Raw genomic sequence first — 22,882 nt, 5'->3', positions numbered from 1 at the left:
TGTGTAAGGACATTAGCCATTTATTCTCATGGTGACATGTTCTGGTAAAGTGTAATATGAGCCTGCCTGCATCTCAGAGATACTGTTCTGCTATGAATCACCTGACAGTATATTGATGACGGGCTGTTCTAGGGGCCGGACTCTGGTCTTATCACACTGGTGCAGGTGGTAGTGGTGCAGGAGGTGTTAAGGCCTGACACTTTGATGGAGAGGCTGAGGGGACCTGCACGGAGGCCTTGCAAACAACTCTCACATTTGCTCATGACTCACAGGCATTAAGAGGGCAGAGTAAAATACTACAAGTGTCGCTTTTCAGAGACAATGGCGACACATCATGATTACATAAAGTGAGACAAATATTTTGAGTTTTAGCAACCCCCAATTTGTAAATGATTGACTTTCATAGACAGCTGGTGATGTAAATGGTAGTTTGATGTTCCAAATAGCCAAGACATAAGAGAGTGGAGAAGCAGAATGGAAAGGGGATCCAACATTTTGTCTCTAGTAGTTGTGTTGATGGCTAACCTCAGATCAAACTCACAGGTGTAGGCTATCCAGTCATTCTGGGTAGATTACATGGTTGATTATAGTACCAAGAAGTACTCTTCCCCCTCTGGTTGTGAAGCACATATGATCACAAATACATGTGTTTTTCTTCCAAAGGCACAAAAATGCAGTGCATGCACTCATGAGATAACTGGAAGACATTAGTGGAAATTGTTCATGCCTCTTCTTGGTTTACGTAATACTAAAAGGCTGACACCCAACAAATCATAGGGCGGAAATTAAATGGACAAACTGGTCTCTCAATGGAAATTAGATTTGTGAATGAACTTGGGAGTATGGGTGGGGCACACTCTAAAATCAACTGGGGGTAGAAGAGCTGTTAAAAAGTTTCCAGGAAGTTACATCAAGTTTTGGAATTTTACATTTGGCATGAAGACACACTGGCATTCCCTTGAGGACAACAAAGAGGGCAGGTCAAAACCAACCCTCCCCCGGACAAGCTTTAAATAGCTGTAGTGTTTTATTGGCAACAGAGCAGTGGAACAACAGAGCAGTGGAACAACAGAGCAGTGGAACAACAGAGCAGTGGAACAACAGAGCAGTGGAACAACAGAGCAGTGGAACAACAGAGCAGTGGAACAACAGAGCAGTGGAACAACAGAGCAGTGGAACAACAGAGCAGTGGAACAACAGAGCAGTGGAACAACAGAGCAGTGGAACAACAGAGCAGTGGACAGTGGAACAACAGAGCAGTGGAACAACAGAGCAGTGGACAGTGGAACAACAGAGCAGTGGAACAACAGAGCAGTGGAACAACAGAGCAGTGGAACAACAGAGCAGTAGAACAACAGAGCAGTGGAACAACAGAGCAGTGGAACAACAGAGCAGTGGAACAACAGAGCAGTGGAACAACAGAGCAGTGGAACAACAGAGCAGTGGAACAACAGAGCAGTGGAACAACAGAGCAGTGGAACAACAGAGCAGTGGAACAACAGAGCAGTGGAACAACAGAGCAGTGGACAGTGGAACAACAGAGCAGTGGAACAACAGAGCAGTGGAACAACAGAGCAGTGGACAGTGGAACAACAGAGCAGTGGAACAACAGAGCAGTGGAACAACAGAGCAGTGGAACAACAGAGCAGTGGAACAACAGAGCAGTGGAACAACAGAGCAGTGGAACAACAGAGCAGTGGAACAACAGAGCAGTGGAACAACAGAGCAGTGGAACAACTCAGCCATTACATGCACATAACTTCTAACTCAAGGGCCCTCAAAAAACGTACAAATTGGTGTAAAGTCTGAAATGACTGACCAGAGAGAAGAGTAAGTGGTCAAAATATGAATATACTGCTGTGACCTTTTTCTTGATTAGAAAAATGACTTAGGGGGGTCTTTCAGAGGGAAAACAAGCAAGCATATGTTGTCCTTGCAAATAAACTGATTTATACTCTTCCTGTATAGACATAATCAGCATATATCTGTCACAAACAAACCTAAAGACTTACACCCGGAAATGAAAAAGCAACAGTGGAGTGAATTGTAGGGCAGTAAACAGGAGGGATGTTCACTTTTATATAATTACAGCTGATCTGTATCTGTAGAATCAAAACAAACATTCACCTTTTTTGGACTTGGCGCCGATCTTCAGTTTGGAAGGCCACGCTATCTGTGTTTTGGTTTCATCCATGACCTGAAATAGATATTGGTCATATTCAATAAAAGGAAAAAGAAAGTGTTATTACATATCTTAGTTCAATAGTACAGAAATGGAGATCAGCAAACCGATAATTGCGCCATAATTCTTCTTGAGTAGTGTACTGTAGTCTGTTTAGATGACCAATTTTACATGACAGATGATAACTGCATGGTACACATTGCTATATACACACACACACAGGTGCCATTTTAAACAATCTCGTGTGGGCAGATTTTGCATGTAGACTGAAGAATCTGCAGGGACTGAATGCGATGCATGAGATAACTAGCATCATTACATTTTGGGGGTTTTCTTCACTGGTTATTTGGACGCATCAGGATTGGACGAAGGGGGTGCTTAAACTGCTTCAACTCTTGTGCTTTGCGCATGTGTGTGTGTGAGGGGGGGACTGAGAGTTTCCTTTTGAGAGGGTGGAGACTTCATTTTGCCGGAGCTCACAATTTCTAACATGTACGAACACAAAAGTTAATCACGCAGCTGATCAAATTATGCAAGATTCTACTTCAGGGTTAAGAGAGATTATTTTAAACATAAGAGATCCAGCCTCACTTCAAATAAACAGTATTAAATGAGGACCACGTTCTAGTCAGCGTTGGCCAGAAACATTCACAATTCTGCTGTTTTAATGGCTGATTGAATGTGGCTTGAAGCTTGTCTAAACTTGGGACAATGCCTCACTGCCTTACACCACCTCTTACCTCTTGCCATGCTGACTTTGGAGAGCACCTACAAAGAGAGGTCTACCATCAACAATTTTCTAAAAAGGCCTTGCACTCTGAAGGAGAGAACGTGCGCGAAAGTCAAACTCAAAAAAGGAAAGTGGAGAAATGAACCAGAACGGTGGAGAAATGGTACGATCAAGCCAAAACGTGCCTTTTGGTATAAAAACTTCCTGAAACAAATGTTCTCCCGGCGGTACTCAGTGACGAAAAAAAGCTGACATCTACATATTTTCTGAAGTGGACTGGGTGTTGTTGGTTTACGAAAACGTGAAACGTGTCAGTTGCATTCTGTGAGAGCCTGTTGACTAGACTACCCATTGTAACCAGGAACATTTGCACGAATGTGAAACAAAAAAGAACCCCAAAAAAGAAAGAGCAAAGTCAGAGAGGACAGAGTATGCTATTCTGAGGTACTACACTCCTCATCCACACGCTCATGAGGCCGCTCACCTTCGCCTAACTTCCTGAACATTGACTGGGGATCACACAGTTAAGCCCTGAGAAACACAAACCATCTGCATCGCCTTATGGAGACCTGCTGACTGGTGGTTCACATTAGAAATGAATATTTCTCAAAACCATTCATCTCCAAAACACAGAGATCTGTCCTTGTCCTCAAATTCCTTGTTTTTACAAAAGGTCCTGTCGTGATTGTTTGCTTTAACGCGTACCGGGGGCTCGTGTTTTTGGATGGAGAAGGAATGAACTGAGACTGGCTTGGACACATGAGCGCCTTATGACTGTTCCCTCATGCAGTATGAAGCTGATCCATGTTTTTCCTGGGCTTCAGTGGTTATGCAAGGACCTCACATGGAAACCCATGCAGAGAGGGACAACATGCTTACTGTAAATGTCCCTGTCTATGGTCAGGATTGTACAGTACTTACTCATTAGAGTAACTGCCACATTGCTGGATCTATGGTCCCTATTTATGTATTGAACTGCATTTCTAAGAAGAATACTAAAGAACAGCCTTCATTCTACAATTTCCTATCTTCATGCAGCACAGTATTCATAGGGGAAATGTCCAAATTCCTCCATATGTTTGGGAAGTGGGCCTGCATGGTATCCTCCAAACACCCTCCAAACTGACTGACAGATTTTCCAGCACCAGTCTCAAACACCAGTAGGGCAGTGCTGGTATTCCACACTGTTAAAGACCGCTGATGGTTGAGCGGACGGCCCTTCAAGCCTCACTGAGTTTCTCAAACATACTATAATCACACAAATATGGAAAGTGAAGTGGAACATAAAGAATGGCTACATAATAACGAGGTAATTGCATGCCTCACAATATTACTTTGAGCTTGCAATAAGATTGACAAAAAAATATTGATCCTTGTTATTGCAGGGCCCCGTGTGAACATGCATAACAATATTGAATTTCAACCATTTCAAATGATCAGGTCAATTCAATTGCAAAGGTAAGATTTATTGTAAATGTGAAAAAGTAGCCTATACAAAATACAACTCAATATCTGGTAGGAGTTGGGCTTAGTTATTCATTTCCAGTGTTAACAAATCACAGATGGACTGATGCATCCACATAGTTCTTCTATGTAGCATCACTGATTGTGGAGCCTATTCACAATACAAACGCTACAAACTTATGTTTTGGAAGGAAAAAAAAACTACTATTTTTATGAAAAGTCTCAATTTAACCTGGTTGTTATGTCTCTGCCTTCTTCATTGAAACCAATAAAAACAAATCCACTACAGTATTGGCAGCCAAAAAAAAGGCTTACACCATATATATCACATTCCTACAGTATAACAAATGTGTCTTGTTGAGTTGCATTTTTCCCTTTCTCACTAAAGACCTTGGCTCATGTTACTGGTCTTGGGTATTATCTTCATCTAATAGCAGGAAAAGCCCCTGCCAAGCTGGAGTTCTCATGAAAGCTCTTGGCTGTGGCACTTCTAACCATTTTACAGGATAATACCAATAAAATAGAGATCCAGGAAGGTAGTCTTTTGGGTGAAGGGAAAATAAACATAATTTTGGATGTATTTCCTTCCTAACGAACAGAATAGAGCAGTTTGTTTTCAGATACTAATTTACCAGATACAGATACTAATTTACCAGATTCTAACATGCTAGGACTTTGTGGAAACAACGTTTTGCTTCCAACTATGAGGACGACATGGTATACAGTTGACCTCTAATAATCGTGGACTAATCGTGGAAAATCTAGCCCCAGGGATATTCAAATCCAAGATTTGCATCAGAGATTTATCTCCGTTTCTCTCCCACATTGTCTTCATCATGATACACAAGTTAGCATCTTATCGTACATTTTATATGAACCCCCCATATACTTTTCTTCCATAAACACGTGCTCCCACTCAACTGTATAACTAAAACACATCTCTAGAACATTTTGTTCTTCAGGAATTTCGGCTCTGATCCCCTCCCCCATTTGGACCTTTCCCTCCCCAATTGTATCAGTCTCATGAGCCAATAAATGGGGTTTCTGCTTTTTGTCACCGAGGTATTCATCTTAATTCCACAAAATGATTGTCCCGGTGAAGAAACCCAACTCGTCTTTTTACTCCATGTGGCACTTTTAAGTTCTTCAGCTACACCAGTACACATGTAATGCATTTCTACCAAAATATTGACATTGGCAAAACTACACACAATCCAGGAATGGCCAGGGAATGAGCTATGATCAGATACTCTATGATATAACATGATAAAATGGATACAGGAATTGTATAATGTCACATAGCAACATGCAAGGCAACACAACAGTTATGAGATGACCACTGCCCGTTGTTGCGTCTAATCAGGAAATGTATGCCTCAGAGTAAAGGCCTGGCATGTTTGGAAAGCCAGCTAATACAAAGCAGTGCAGAACCCTATGAAAGTGATGTCAAATGATTGAAATTGTGATGAACCAGACACCCTTGTGTTTATAGAGGTATATGCAATTATATAGTTTCCCAAAGTCCAAACTTTACGGCCCATCCAATTTATTTCTCTCTATAGGGTCTTGTTCAGGAACTTTCTTCCTCTTCATAGTTGCTGTTCTTGGCAAGGCCATACAGATGGGAGTGATTTCAGACAGACCACACACCATTTTAAGGGTGGATGGCGTTTATTTTTATGAAGGCGCCAGCAAATACCTTTCAAATGGGTCAGCTATTTGCACAAATTAGGTAAACTATACATTTAATGTTCCACTCTTTAGTCTTTCTACTACCACACCCTTTTCAAATAATGCATACGTCTAGCGTTATGATCAGTTGCAGTTCAGGTGCAGTTACATACTGTAACCCAAATCGAACAGGATGTCATTATGGCAATGTCATAAAAACAGCCACATGTGCTCGGTGCACGTGAGTTTATACGTGTGTGTGTGGCACGATGGCAATCAACATGGATGGAGTGGACTTTCTTCCTGTATCGCATTGGTGCAGCTGTGGATTCAGATTGTGTGTGTATGTGTGTGTGTGTGTGTGTGTGTGTGTGTGTGTGTTAGTTAGAGTGAGACAGAGAGGGTTTAGGAAGGTAAAGCGATGTGGGCGGGAATTGAGAGATCGCTTCTGTTGAAACAGGAGAACTGAGAGCAGAGGATCTTAGTTAGTGATCCATCCACGGTTTTCATCCAATGAGACTGATCGGATGAATTGAACGTGTGCCAACAATCCATGTGCTAACTCTCACAAGCTCCATTATTTTTGGGGAGAAGACATTTACCTTAAGGCACTCAACTAATATGTGCATAGTTTAAAAAATAATCCAAAATTAAGAGCTACTGCACAATATCTTCCACCGTTTCAAACCAGAGATTATATAAATACTCTCGTTAGAGTCATTGAGTTTCAGAGTGTTTGTACTTTAAGTATTTTTCAAAGTAAGTAATTTAACTTTTACTTGAGTTTTGAATGGAGCATTGTATTTCACTACCTTTTTAAAATCATCTGTTACAGAGTACAATTTTGGAGGCTATCCATAATAGATGATTATGAGGGCATGGAAAGATTGCTAGTCCTTTGGAGCCAGAAAAAAAACTCATTGTTTAATCATTGCCCAATCAAATCCAAATTTCACACATTGTGCCAATACAGGGTCAATCAAATCAAGCTGTGTATACAAACTGAACGATGATGGGTCGAAAGATTTTCAAAAAGTCAGAAAGAACTTAGTTTAGTTTGAGACATATCGTGAAAGGGAGCAAATGTTTTCATTTAATCAGAAGCCACTGCCAGATTTCTGGATTGGGCTGCGCTCAGAGTATCCTGCCTTGGCAAATCGCACTGTTAAGACACTGATGCCCTTTGCAACCACGTACCTGTGTAACCGGTGGCAGGGAGTGCGGCTCAACCCCTAAACCTTCAGTCCCGAAGCCCAGCGAGCCAGCGACGGTTCCACAAAAGCATGCTCAAGTGTGCGCTCATAAACCAGGGTCGCTACACTACTACCTTCATGCTAGACCACACAGGACAGTCTTGCAGGAGCGCGCTCACCGGTCAAGCACACGCTCTGTCGTGGATGTGAGGTCCGATCACTTCCGACACCAATATATAGTACTGAAACAGGCATGGAGTGCAGCTCGAACCCTCAACCTTCTGGCACCAAACCCAGCGCGCCAACTACTCTGCCACAAAAGCGCTTATAAAATCAGGGTCGCTGCAATACGTTACTGTTGTCTAGCATGCTAACATTAGCAAACTATCCTTGCAGTTAAAGGTAGCTACATGGCTAACCACCACCTGATGATGATAGCTGTTATGGCTAGCACGTCGATATGACTATGTGTGGTGGTGGCTAGCTAGCCATGTAAATTATCTGGGCTAGCTAACAACATTAGTCTAACATCCATAAGTGAGGTAGCGAGCTAGCTAGTTAACGTTGGCTTGCTTGGTCATGACATTCAGTATTTAGAGAATCCTAGGATTTTTTGCTATGTACTGTAGCTATTTTGTCTGTGTAAATTAGAATACCGTTCATCTAAAAGCCAGAGACTCAGTAAGTCTAACTGTGCATAATATACCTGTGTGAGTGTACACTGTAGGTACAGTGCCTTGCGAAAGTATTCGGCCCCCTTGAACTTTGCGACCTTTTGCCACATTTCAGGCTTCAAACATAAAGATATAAAACTGTATTTTTTTGTGAAGAATCAACAACAAGTGGGACACAATCATGAAGTGGAACGACATTTATTGGATATTTAAAACTTTTTTTAACAAATTAAAAACTGAAAAATTGGGCGTGCAAAATTATTCAGCCCCCTTAAGTTAATACTTTGTAGCGCCACCTTTTGCTGCGAATACAGCTGTAAGTCGCTTGGGGTATGTCTCTATCAGTTTTGCACATCGAGAGACTGACATTTTTTCCCATTCCTCCTTGCAAAACAGCTCGAGCTCAGTGAGGTTGGATGGAGAGCATTTGTGAACAGCAGTTTTCAGTTCTTTCCTCAGATTCTCGATTGGATTCAGGTCTGGACTTTGACTTGGCCATTCTAACACCTGGATATGTTTATTTTTGAACCATTCCATTGTAGATTTTGCTTTATGTTTTGGATCATTGTCTTGTTGGAAGACAAATCTCCGTCCCAGTCTCAGGTCTTTTGCAGACTCCATCAGGGTTTCTTCCAGAATGGTCCTGTATTTGGCTCCATCCATCTTCCCATCAATTTTAACCATCTTCCCTGTCCCTGTTGAAGAAAAGCAGGCCCAAACCATGATGCTGCCACCACCATGTTTGACAGTGGGGATGGTGTGTTCAGCTGTGTTGCTTTTACGCCAAACATAACGTTTTGCATTGTTGCCAAAAAGTTCCATTTTGGTTTCATCTGACCAGAGCACCTTCTTCCACATGTTTGGTGTGTCTCCCAGGGGGCTTGTGGCAAACTTTAAACGACACTTTTTATGGATATCTTTAAGAAATGGCTTTCTTCTTGCCACTCTTCCATAAAGGCCAGATTTGTGTAATATACGACTGATTGTTGTCCTATGGACAGAGTCTCCCACCTCAGCTGTAGATCTCTGCAGTTCATCCAGAGTGATCATGGGCCTCTTGGCTGCATCTCTGATCAGTCTTCTCCTTGTATGAGCTGAAAGTTTAGAGGGACGGCCAGGTCTTGGTAGATTTGCAGTGGTCTGATACTCCTTCCATTTCAATATTATCGCTTGCACAGTGCTCCTTGGGATGTTTAAAGCTTGGGAAATCTTTTCGAATCCAAATCCGGCTTTAAACTTCTTCACAACAGTATCTCGGACCTGCCTGGTGTGTTCCTTGTTCTTCATGATGCTCTCTGCGCTTTTAACAGACCTCTGAGACTATTACAGTGCAGGTGCATTTATACGGAGACTTGATTACACACAGGTGGATTGTATTTATCATCATTAGTCATTTAGGTCAACATTGGATCATTCAGAGATCCTCACTGAACTTCTGGAGAGAGTTTGCTGCACTGAAAGTAAAGGGGCTGAATAATTTTGCACGCCCAATTTTTCAGTTTTTGATTTGTTAAAAAAGTTTGAAATATCCAATAAATGTCGTTCCACTTCATTATTGTGTCCCACTTGTTGTTGATTCTTCACAAAAAAAGACAGTTTTCTATCTTTATGTTTGAAGCCTGAAATGTGGCAAAAGGTCGCAAAGTTCAAGGGGGCCGAATACTTTCGCAAGGCACTGTACAGCTAGACATGGACTCATCTCAACATTAGACAACTTTTTAGGTCTGAGAACTGACAAAGTCACTCTAGTCACAGGAACTGGGAATAATAACAATGGAAAGTCTGTTTGGTCTATTATAATGTCAGTAATATGATTAACTAAGTTGCCACATAAAGCAGAATTTGTTTAAATATTCTGTGTATTTGACACTATACATATTTGGTCTATCTGAAGCATCATCTTGACACAATGACAGAGGTTGAGACAAAGCAACAGAGGCAGCATTCATCTGATGAAGAAGGTGCCGAGAAGGTCACAAGGTACAGAGGAGCTGGATGGGTACCTTGCATGTGTGTCAGACAAGATGAACATGCTTCATTCCTTTCCATACATAAAGAAGCTGTCCCTCAAACTGAACACAGGCCTGCCTGCCTCTGACGCTTGTGGGTGTCTTTTTAGCTGTGTTGGACTGCTCTTTATTGCAAAGCAAGCCCGAGTAAACTCGATTCACAAAATCAGGCCCTGATAAAACTGAACAGCAAGTTCAGAGAAACGTGACGGCGTTAGAACATAACGCCTGTGTTTTTGCTCAAGGAACACTACATCACCTAAATGTACTCTGTATGTAGCCTATATATAGTTAATCAATCAATCAAATACAATATATATAGCCCCCAACATCGATAGCCCCTTCTCTACTCCAGGGGGTTTTTCTCAAACATTTATATTTCCATGATGTTCTGTTATTACCTTCAGAGCTAATTTGACATCAAATCCTTTAGGTATCTCCAGTGTGTCCCAGCACTCCCCATTTGGCCTTTGTATGGGTGAGTGAGTGAATGGGGAAGTGAGTGAGTGAAGAGCGTAAATGGGTGATTATTTTGTTTATGTACTTTATTTTGTGTGGCTTATAATTCATCAATACATTATTTATTTTCAAATATGAATAGTATTGAAAAATCCAGTTATTTTCTACACAGATGTACCTTGCTGCAACTCAAACAATAAAATGAACTTAGTTCACACTGGTACATTACTTTTCTCTTACTTTTTCAATGTATTGCATGGAAAATATCATGTGTAACAACATTCAGGTAACCTTAGCGAAATTAGCTATAAAGGTCAATGTTTTTATTTTAAAAGCTACAAAATTACTTTTACTCTGAGTACTTTTTAAATTAGCTACTTTGTACTTTTACTTGAGTCGTTTTTTTTATACTAGTAGTTTGCTTGAGTAAAATTTCATTAAAGTAACAAATCAAATCAAATTTTATTGGTCACATACACATATTTAGCAGATGTTATTGCGGGTGTAGCGAAATGCTTGTGTTCCTAGCTCCAACAGTAACAGTACTTCTAGTGGAGTAGGATATTTCAGTTCTCTTTTCACTTGTTACAACATAAGTGACCAGGTATCTACAGAGGAACGAACCAATTTAGATGGCTATTGGATTGCTGCAATGGACACCTCACAAAGAAGGGGTGGCAGGGTAGTCTAGTGGTTAGAGTGTTGGACTAGTAACCGGAAGGTTGCAAGTTCAAACCCCCGAACTGACAAGGTACAAATCTGTCGTTCTGCCCCTGAACAGGCAGTTAACCCGCTGTTCCTAGGCCGTCATTGAAAATAAGAATTTGTTCTTAACTGACTTACTTGCCTAGTTAAATAAAGGTCAAAAAAACATCACTGATTGCTTCACTGCAATGTGACTCCTTTTCTCCAATTTCTTCCTCACCCTCTAGTTTCTACAAAAATGATCTAAATAGTTTCCTTTCACACTGCAATGTGACTCCTTTTCTCCAATTTCTTCCTCACCCTCTAGTTTCTACAAAAATGATCTAAATAGTTTCCTTTCACACTAGCTTAGCAGCACAAAACTACAGGGCTGCGTTGTACTCCTAAACAAATGAAGTAGAATCCTCCTGGCCTCAGATCACAGTGCTCGTATATCAAGCTGGCGTTGTTTACAGAACCACAGGCGAGGGATAAGGAGGGAGGGACTGGCTTAGCACTGAAAGACATTTGACAAAAGCCTCCACTAAAGTTCTGTGGTCCATAGTCTACCATTCCAACTCTTCACGGTCCGAAATTAGATGGCCTAATAGCCTGTTGAACTGTTCAATGGTCCATGGTCTTTGAGTTAAAATGTCACCCGTCTTTCAGATAGGGAAATCAGTGGTCAGTAAAGATCCCATGGCACTTATCGCAAGAGTAGGGGTGTTAACCCCCGGTGTCCTGGCTAAATATCTAATCTGGCCCTCATACAGTCATGGCCCCCTATTCATCCCCAGTTTCCAATTGGCTCATTTATCCCCCTCTACCGTGTAACTATTCCCCTGGTCATTGCTGTAAATGAGAATGTGTTCTCAGTCAACTTACCTGGTAAAATAAAAATATTTTTTAAATGCAGTTCCACATTTTATTATAGCTAATCTTGGTTACCCAGAAGTAAAATTCTCACAGTCTGTCAATTCCTGTTTTACACACATAATCTGTCAATGAGAGATTATATAATAGCCTACACATAAAGCATGTTGTCCATCAGTCAAATACACCAAAGATCCATATAACAATACATTACAAATGATTTAATACAGTGATCTGAGTGGGAAACAATGCTTGGACACAGCATGAGAGGTAGAGGGGGGGGGGGGGGGGGGGGTCTGAGAGCTGGCCTGGACTGAACGGAAGACGAACAGACAGTGAGTAAGAGGGTGATCTACCACAGGCAAATCCCTGCAAGTGTTTAGTTGTTTTCTTTGCAAACTGCTTACCTCAAAAAGACAATGTGTGTGTGTGTGTGTGAGTGTAGTGGAGGGGTGAGAGAAAATCATTGTGTGTGACATATGAGGAACTTCATAAATGTGTGTGGTGCATGGGTGTGTTTGAGGAAGGAAAGGGTCAAGTTACACTTTACATTTTCATCAACTTCAAGGTAGTCCACACAAACCTCATACATTTTCTTTCAAATAAAGCGTTCCAGATCTCTACAATGTTTATTTTACTGACATTAATTGGGTCTCTGTGGTTGTCATGCTATCGGAGGAAAATTACAGACCCATTTGAATGGAAATTCTTCAATAAAAACGTCACTGTCTGTGTTACTAGTCTTTTAACTTCTGACAGGCATCCATTGGAATGGAGAGTTGGCGTAGGGAGGATTGCATGTGAACTGTGAAGACAGGGCCGTGGCTTTGGAAAAGCATGATTGGCAAGCCAAGGCACCACCTACATTTATGTCAGATAAGTTTAATTGAATGAGCTTCATATTTACAGAGACAAAACATGTCTAGAATTTATGGTAAAAAAAAATATGGGATGACGCATGGTTTGCATTCTTGGTTTTGAAATGGCTGTAGGGACAGTTAAATTGCTTCCTGCTTTGACATTTAAATAAACTTGCCTCAAAACCAGACAAAGAATGCCAACTTAGTATGTTAATGGACTTTAATGAACTATGTGGAGGAAGTTCAAACACTTCAGGAAACAGCACTGTAGACAGGAGCAGTGCATTCAAACACTTTTCCATTTTCTTTCAGGCAATTACTTAGGTTCCTATGCAATAGTATAGAACAGACTAGTACAAACTAAACTGAGTCTTAGAAAAATAGGAAAATATTTAATGCTAACAAAGTATGACAACAAAACAGATGAATGTGTATAGTGTAGGAATGCGTATTGCATCCGTCTCTGTCTGTACATTCCCTAATTGTGGAGAGTGGTCCATTTTTGGTCTATCGAGCACATGCCTGACTAGTGCAATGTCCACAATAATATCAGGTACAATAGTTTCAACAAAAAGTCATTCTAACTTATCTGAAAGTCTTTGTTCTGTTATCAGGACCCTATTAGGGGAACACCTGACACTTTCTCTAATTTCACCACCTGAGTGTTCTCCTCTGGACATCCAAACACTATAATACAGACTCGAGACTTACCTTCTGAAAGAAGTCCTCGCCACCATTGACTCTTCCCTCAGTTGCCGCTGTAGAGGAGAGGAAAAAGAAACAATTCATGAAACCACCAACTGTTAAATATACAGTAATGTATAACATTCACAGAGCCAAATCACGCTCGGGTTAACTAATGTCCTGAGAATGTGTGGATAACAGGACTAAATACCCAAAAGTATCTCATTTTTGGATTTAGAAAGAAGTCAAATTCATTCTTGATAAACCTTCAAATTAGATACAGCTTCCTTCTAACAAATTTCTAAACTTTGTATAAAAGGTCTCAGTGCTATGCTACCATGATGGGAGATCCATCTTTTTGGGATATTCACACAATTTGACAGACAATGTCTGTGGTGTCATAAGGGTGGCATTAGAAATGTTAGCTACAAGAGAAATGACTGACATATCTGGCAGAGCACACACTTTTGTAGGGATATCCCTGAGTACAACAACTATTATTTTAAAGACTTGCAATGAAAAAAATACTCAAGACCTCTGTAAAATATGGCACGGAACAGTTTCCTAACCACAGTGAATACAATACTTTGTTTATGATACAGATACATCTACACATCCATTTGTCTGGCCTGTGGCTTTTCTGTTGATGTAAAATTCATAGTTATTCTCCTGAGTGCATTCATATGTTCATCCGTCATTTAAGGCAGTTGATGCAAAGCTGGTAATGATGCGTTTCTCTATTTTCTAGGTAGATTTACCACATTTTCAGAGAAACTGGGTCAGGAGCACCACAGCACTGGTGTACAGTGATACATATTGGCCTTGGTGTAATGACAAGAATGATGTTATGGTTAAGGGTAATTCCACAGTAAAAGAGTGACACAGACTGATTTTTCACTTCAAAATCTTTGTCAAGCAAATCAATGATTGCAAAGTTAAACAAACCATACAATTCTATGCACAAGGACTACTTTTAACAATTCCCACTGAACATTTTACAAAACACATTTACTGGAAGAACAGTGCATATACAAAATCTGGTAACAGAATTTTGGTAAAATCTCCCTCTTTTTTTACAAATAAAATTCTTAAAATAAAGTGGTGATCCTAACTGACCTAAGACAGGGAATTTTTACTAGGATTAAATGTCAGGAATTGTGAAAACTGAGTATTTGGCTAAGGTGTATGTAAACTTCCGACTTCAACAGTATGTATGTACAGTGGGGAGAACAAGTATTTGATACACTGCCGATTTTGCAGGTTTTCCTACTTACAAAGCATGTAGAGGTCTGTAATTTTATCATAGGTACACTTCAACTGTGAGAGACGGAATCTAAAACAAAAATCCAGAAAATCACGTATGATTTTTAAGTAATTAATTTGCATTTTATTGCATGACATAAGTATTTGATCACCTACCAACCAGTAAGAATTCCGGCTCTCACAGACCTATTAGTTTTTCTACGTTTGGCATTTGCCAGAGAACACCAAGATTGGCAAATTCGCCACTGGCGCCCTGTGCTCTTCACAAATAAAAGCAAGTTCACACTGAACACGTGACAGAGTCTGGAGACGCTGTGGAGACCGGTTGGGCGGTGGGTCAGTCATGGTGTGGGGTGGCATTTCTTTGGGGGGGCCACACAGCCCTCCATGTGCTCGCCAGAGGTAGCCTGACTGCCATTAGGTACTGAGATGAGATTCTCAGACCCCTGAGACCATATGCTGGTGCGGTTGGCCCTGGGTTCCTCCTAATGCAAGACAATGCTAGACCTCATGTGGCTGGAGTGTGTCAGCAGTTCCTGCAAGAGGAAGGCATTGATGCTATGGACTGGCCCGCCCGTTCCCCAGACCTGAATCCAATTGAGCACATCTGGGACATCATGTCTCGCTCCATCCACCAACAGACTGTTGCACCACAGACTGTCCAGGAGTTGGTGGATGCTTTAGTCCAGATCTGGGAGGAGATCCCTCAGGAGACCATCCGCCACCTCACCAGGAGCATGCCCAGGCATTGTAGGGAGGTCATACAGGCACATGGAGGCCACACACTACTGAGCCTCATTTTGACTTGTTTTAAGGACATTACATCAAAGTTGGATCTGCCTGTAGTGTGGTTTTCCACTTTAATTTTAAGTGTCACTCCAAATCCAGACCTCCATGGGTTGATAAATTTGATTTCCATTGATCATTTTTGTGTGATTTTGTTGTCAGCACATTCAACTATGTAAAGAAAAAAGTATTTAATTAGAATATTTCATTCATTCAGATCTAGGATGTGTTATTTTAGTGTTCCCTTTATTTTTCTGAGCAGTGTATCTATCTATTACACTTTTTTTTGTTTTGTTTGTAATTTTACCCCCTTTTTCTCCCCAATTTTGTGATATCCAATTGGTAGTTACGATTTTTTCTCATCGCTGCAACTCCCAACAGGCTCAGGAAAGGCGAAGGTCAAGTCATGCGCCCTTCGAAACATAACCAGCCAAGCCGCACTGCTTTTTAACACCTGCTCGCTTAACCTGGAAGCAAGCCGCACCAATGTGTCGGAGGAAACACCGTTCAATTGACGACTGTAGTCAGCTTGCAGGCACCCGGCCTGCCACAAGAAGTCACTAGAGCATGATGAGCCAAGGAAAGCCCCCCGGCCACACCCTCCCCTAACCCAGACGACGCTAAGCCAATTGTGCGCTGCCCTATGGGACTCCCAGTCACAGCCGGCTGTGACACAGCCTGGGATCAAACCCTAATCTGTAGTGACGCCTCAACACTGACGTAGTGCCTTAGATCGCTGAGCCACACGGAAGGCCACACTATTTATATTTGACAAATGATTTACTTTTTACAACATACATTTTCCTTGACACCCAAAATGTACTTGTTACATTTTGATTGCTTAGTAAGACAAGAAAATGGTACAATTCACACACTTCATGAGAACATCCCTGGTCATCCCTACTGCCTCTGATCTGGTGGACTCACTAAACACACATGCTTTGTTGGTAAATTATGTTGTCTGAATGTTGGAGTGTGCCCCTGGCTATCCGTAAAAAACGAAACAAGAAAATTGTGTGGTTTGGTTTGCGTAATATAAGGAATATTTTATTATTGATAAATGAGTATATTTTAGCAAATACATTTCAAACCAAATACTTTTACTCAAGAAGTATTTTACTGGGAGACTTTCACTTGAGTCATTTTCTAGGTATCTTTACTTTCACTCAAGCGTGACAATTGGGTACTTTTTCCACCACTGCTGCTCGGCTATGGAAACCCTTTTCATGAAGCACCTGACAAACCGTTTTTGTGCTGACGTTGCTTCCAGAGGCAGTTTGGAACTCGGTAGCGAGTGTTGCAACCGAGGACAGACCATTTTTACGCGCTACGCGCTTCAGCCCTCGGTGGTCCCGTTCTGTGAGCTTGTGTGGCCTACCACTTTGCGGCTGAGCCGTTGTTGCTCCTTGACGTTCACTTCACAATAACAGCACTTACAGCTGACCGGGGCAGCTCTAGTAGGGCAGAAATTTGACGAACTGACTTGTTGGAAAGGTGGCATCCTATGATGGTGCCACGTTGAAAGTCACTGAGCTCTTTAGTAAGGCCATTTTACTGCCAATGTTACTCCATGGAGATTGCATGGCTGTGTGCTCGATTTTATACACATGTCAGCAACGGGTGTGGCTGAAATAGCCGAATCTACTCATTTGAAGAAGTGTCCACATACTGTTGTATAGTATATCTGCTCCAAATTAAGATTCAAATATGTCTGCAGAAAGAATGGGAACTCAACTAAGGTGTCATGTCAAAAATCAATTTTGGTTTCTGAACTATAGTAGGTGAAGTGGATTTACACCCAGTAACAGAATCTGGTCCCTGATCTGTACTACACAGAAATACATATTTATGGATATGAATCCATCATCGTGATGCATCCTGAATAGGTACACAAAAAGGTAGAAATATGTAGTACATATTTGGGTATTATTATACACACTGGCTATTATTTTAATGAGTTCCACCACTAAACAAAACCAAACTTGGTTAGTCCCGACCAAATCTGAACCAGTCAGTCTACGGCCATGTTTCACAAGTTGAGATCAAAATACATCACAGTAGAGTACAGTACAGTAAAGTTCAGTACAGTATAGTCAAGTAGAGTACAGTACAGTAAAGTTCAGTACAGTATAGTCAAGTAGAGTACAGTACAGTAAAGTTCAGTACAGTATAGTCAAGTAGAGTAAAGCTCAGTACAAATGCAAAGTTTGGTAAGAGAATAACGGAACAAACAGCACAAACCATCATTCTGTTGCCTTGTGTTTTTGTAACGTTTCAGTGGAAACTGTCATTTGTCCATAGAGTTGTATGGTTTGTTTAACTTTGCAATCATTGGTTTTTGTTTGACATACATTTTGAAGTGAAACATCTGAGTCTCAGTGTCACTCTGTTACTGTGGAATTGCCCTTAACCTAGCCCAATGTTCTGTTTAGTATTACCCCTGGAGAGCAATGCATTATCTATAGAAAAATTACTGAAAAGGTCAACATTCAGAATGATTAACTGGCTAGAATTGGTCAATGGAAACACGCAGTATGTGTTCTTTGGAAAAAGACTGCAGGACAATGTCATATAGTATGTCACCATGATTTGCTATTGAAATGAAAGTACTTTTGCTTTCTTGATATCAACACAAATGTTGTGGAGGGGTTGACAACATGACAGAATATCAATATATAATGATCCTGAGATTGATCCAGGTTGGTTCCCTACAACCTAGCCACAGTTTCATTAGACTTAAACCTTAATATGCAAACATGTGCAAAGGCACTTCCTTCATTCTCCAGTCAGGATCACCATGAGTTGCATAATGTGTGGTAAAATGCAATACTAGTGTCTTGACATGATTTGAAGGGAAAAATTGATTTTGCTTTCCTTTCTCAACATAACATGTCCTGGGTAAGCACAAATGTAAGCATTAGATGGGGAACAAATGACCCCAACTGGTGGTGTTTTTAATGTCCAGACTAACTGGCCCTTGGCAATGGATTAATGCCTACAGAAAGTAAGTTTCACACATCCTTGTACTTACTCCCCCGCAAACACGTCTGTAAATGTTTCACAAGAGAGCCTGCTTCACTCAGAAGAATGTGACCCATAAATTTCACATGAAATACTATTTCTACACTCACAGTCCCCGACTAGTCTGAAATTGGAAAACAAATTAGATTACTTACAGGGAACATAATTTAAAAAGAGAATACCAAAAGGTTAATGATGTTTGATGTTTCCACAAAAGTAGGAGCAGGTTGGGGCCAGGGGTCAGGAATCAGGACGCCCTGTGGGAGTTACTGGTCATTGTGGATGAGGAATGTGGTGAATCAAACTGTTGAGAGGCGGGAGTATTTCTATTGGAAGCCCAAGGGATGAGGTGGATGAAACAACCTAGTTGGGCCACACGAGGAGATTGGATGATACTGGGCTAGCATGTGTGACTTTGGGAAAGATTAAGCCTCTGGTAGTGGGTGGGTAACATACAGTACCGAATGATAACTTTCAGTTGGTTGATTTCTATACTGTCAAAACAATATACACTTCACCAAAATACTAACATTGTCTTAGCTCTGTAGGTTGTTATGGGACAATGGAGACATGCACAGCAGCAAGTGTACTTTAGCCTAGCACTTTGAGATTTAATCTACCGCTCTTCATGACATACAGAAATGAGAAAGAAATATAGCACACAAAAACACTGTTCTGTCATGTTCTCAATGAGACATTTTGTTAATCAAATCTCAATGAATAAAAAATAAAATGTTGTAGACAAGTGGTACAATCAGAATTTACAACAGGGGTCAAAACCCAGGCCCTGGTAGAAGGAAAGCCACTACCTCAGTGACAGTAACTATATTATCATCAAGTTTTCAGACGACACAACAGTACCAGGCCTGATTACCAACAATGACGAGACAGCCTACAGGGAGGAGGTGAGGGCCATGGTGGAGTGGTGCCAGGAAAATAACCTAACGTCAACAAAACGAAGGAGCTGATCGTGGACTTCAGGAAACAGCAGAGGGAGACTGCCCCTATCCACATCAACGGGACCACAGTGGAGAAGGTAGAAATCTTCAAGTTCCTCTGCGTACACATCACTGACAATCTGAAATGGTCCCCCCACACAGACAGTGTGGTGAAGAAAGCACAACAGCGCCTCTTCAACCTCAGGAGTCTGAAGAAATTTGGCTTGGCCCCTGAGACCCTCACAAACAGATGCACAATTGATGCACAATTGAGTATCAATGCCTGGTACGGCAACTGCACCGCCCGCAACCACAGGGCTCTCCAGAGGGTGGTGCGGTCTGCCCAAAGAATCACCGGGGGTACACTGCCTGCCCTCCAGGACACCTACAGCACCCGATGTCACAGGAAAGCCAAAAAGATTATCAACCACCCGAGCCACGGCCTGTTCACCCCACTATCATCCAAAAGGCGAGGTCAGTACAGGTGCATCAAAGCTGGGAGAGAGACTGAAAAATAGCTTCAATCTCAAGGCCATTAGACTGTTAAATAGCCATCACCACCCGGTGACTCAACCCTGTACTTTATAGAGGCCGCTGCCCTATATACATAGGCATGGAATCACTGGCCACTTTAGTAATGGAACACTAGTCACTTTAATAATGTTTACATACTGCTTTACTCATCTCATATGTATACACTATTCTATTCTACTGTATTTTAGTCAATGCCACTGACATTGCTCATCTTAATATTTATAAATTTCTTAATTCCATTGTTTTACTTTTAGTTTTGTGTGTATTGTTGTGAATTGTTAGATACTACTGCACTGTTGGAGCTATGAACACAAGCATTTCGCTACACCCACAATAACATCTGCATGTGACCAATAACATTTGATTTGAAACGATGCAAAACTGCTAAACAGTGTGCAGCAACACTGTTTTCTGAAGATGCTGGCAGGCAAAGATGAACAGATGAAGATGCTTTGACATAAAAGGCCTACCAATCATACAAGTGGGTATGTGTTGCACTTCATCAACTCATTCTCAGTGGATGAATACAAACCAAAGTGGTTTCCTAATAATAACATTAACACATGTACTGTATATGGAACGCAAAACAGCATTTCCAGCTAGAGGAACTGAAATGAATCTCTTGGTGGAGTATTTTTTTTATTTTTTTATTTAACTAGGCAAGTCAGTTAAGAAGAAATTCTAAAATTTACAATGACGGCCTAGGAACAGTGGGTTAACTGCCTTGTTCAGGGGCAGAAAGACAGATTTTTTTCATTTTTCAGTTTGAGGATTCGATATAGCAACCTTTCGGTTACTGGCAACAACACTCTAACCACTAGGCTACCTGCCACCCCAGTATGAGTGGAGACAGTGGTGTACAGATGTAGGATCTTAATCTTAATTTGACCACCCTGTCGCAGAATAACTTTTCTGCAATGCAGGAAATGTAAAACATGTAGTATATCTGCGGTTTAAAAAGGCTTCTGAAGTTAATCATTTCAGACTTGATCTTCCCCAACAAAAATGTCCATTAATTATAATCCCCATTCCCTGTTGCTGCAGGATTATTTTCCTGCTTTAGCAAACATCTGTAGAAGAGGACATGAGGGCTATGCACGGAGTGAAAAACATCCTGTCAGCAGATGCATGGCATGAAGACATGCCGTGGGAGAACCAGGGGAGTGACGGGTGGGCGCCCCACGAACCTCTGGGGTTTGTTATGGGGGTGGAGAACATCAGTACTTCAGCTGAGTCTTACATGTCAGAGCTGCCTAAATCAGTTGCTTTAGATTGGCGTTGGCCGCCTTGACGACCTTGGATATGCTGATCTGTTATGGCATACTTGTGACAGCATAAAGTAATATTTTATCATTATATGCCAGCGCGTTACATAATAACAGAACATCTCATGAGTTTCATATTGACATTGGCACCACTATGTACTGCAGCAGGCAAGAAAGGAGGAGGATTCTATGGGTTTCAACATTGAGACCTCGGAGAACAAATGGGATGTTGCAAACAATATGTCTGGGGTGTTTGTGAAATATGGAACAAAATATGAAGTCAATTTATGAGTAGTAATCTATGTTGCCATTTCCCAAAAACCATCAAATAGAATCTAATGAATCAAACCCACACACCCATTAGTTCAAAACTTAGATACTATATACACTTCACCTAATCTTAACCAAGGCATCCATCCTGTCACTATAAAACAGCTCCTGGAAGCAGTACGGAGGATGCAGCCTGGACATATGCATTAGCCTGGTACGAGACAAGATGGCGCCGATAGAGATGGCAGCTTCGCTTCTAGTCCTTAGGAAACTGTGCAGTATTTAGTTTTTTGATGTATTATTTCTTACATTGTTAGCCCAGAAAACCTTAAGTGTTATTACATACAGCCGGGAAGAACTATCGGATATCAGAGAGACGTAAACTTAACAGCACAACCAGCACTACGACCAGGAATAATTTTCCAAAGCGGATCCGTTGTCTGCATCTCCCAGGGAATTTGAACTGATTCCAGAAGCCGACCAAAAAAACAACATCGCCGGAGGAGAGGGTGCCGGAGCGGTCTTCTAGTGAAGCTTCGGATGCACGCACAACACCCATCGCTTCCAAATATATTACTCGCTAATGTCCGGTCCCTAGTTAACAAAATCTTCGAAATCAGGGCAAGGGTTGCTTTCCAAAGAGATATCTGGGATTATAACATACTCCGTTTCACGGAAACATGGCTAGCTTGGGACATGCTGTCGGGAGTCAGTACAGCCAATGGGATTTTTAGTGCATTACCGCCCCAATAGGAATAAACATCTCTCCGGTAAGAAGAAGTGCGGGGATTTATGTTTCATGATTAACGACTCATGGTGTAATTGTAACAACATACAGGAACGCAAGTCCTTTTGTTCACCTGACCTAGAATTCCCCACAATCAAATGCCGACCGTTTTATCTCCCAAGAGAACTCTCCTTGGTTATTGTCACAGCAGCGTATATCCCCCCGCAAGCGGACACCAAGACGGCCATCAAGGAACTTCACTGGACTTCATGCAAACTGAAAACCATATATCCTGAGGATGCATTTATTGTAGCTGGGGATTTTAGCAAAACTAATTTAAGAACAAGGCTACCTAAATTCTATCAGCATATTGATTGCAGTACACGAGGAAGTAACAAGCTCAACCATCGCTACTCTAACTTCCGTGATGCATACAAGGTCCTACCCCACCCCCCTTTTGGCAAATCTGACCATGACTCCATCTTGTTGCTCCCCTCCTATAGGCAGAAACTAAAACAGGAAGCGCCAGTGCTTAGGTCAACGCAGGTCTGACCAATCGGATTCCACACTTCAAGATTGCTTCGATCACGTGGAC

At 41.4% G+C, this 22,882-nt stretch overlaps 1 protein-coding gene across 23 annotated transcripts in view; it reads right to left on the bottom strand.

The window, feature by feature from the left end:
- LOC110529720 (protein bicaudal C homolog 1) overlaps positions 1-22,882 on the bottom strand; it is a 73,312-nt gene that overhangs the window by 32,269 nt on the left and 18,161 nt on the right. For all 23 annotated transcript variants that reach the window (XM_021612224.3, XM_090241365.1, XM_090241372.1 and 20 more), the window contains exons 2-3: positions 13,511-13,557; positions 2,128-2,197 (exon numbers count right to left, since the gene is read on the bottom strand). In XM_021612224.3, coding sequence (XP_021467899.1) covers positions 2,128-2,197; positions 13,511-13,557 — 117 coding nt within the window. The remainder of the gene's footprint in view (positions 1-2,127; positions 2,198-13,510; positions 13,558-22,882) is intronic.

The sequence above is a fragment of the Oncorhynchus mykiss genome, chromosome 1 (genome assembly GCF_057628025.1).
Source record: "Oncorhynchus mykiss isolate SJ-2025 chromosome 1, ASM5762802v1, whole genome shotgun sequence".
Taxonomy (NCBI): domain Eukaryota; kingdom Metazoa; phylum Chordata; class Actinopteri; order Salmoniformes; family Salmonidae; genus Oncorhynchus; species Oncorhynchus mykiss.
Note: the sequence above shows the minus strand (reverse complement) of the source record. Positions and strands in the feature narration are given on the sequence as shown.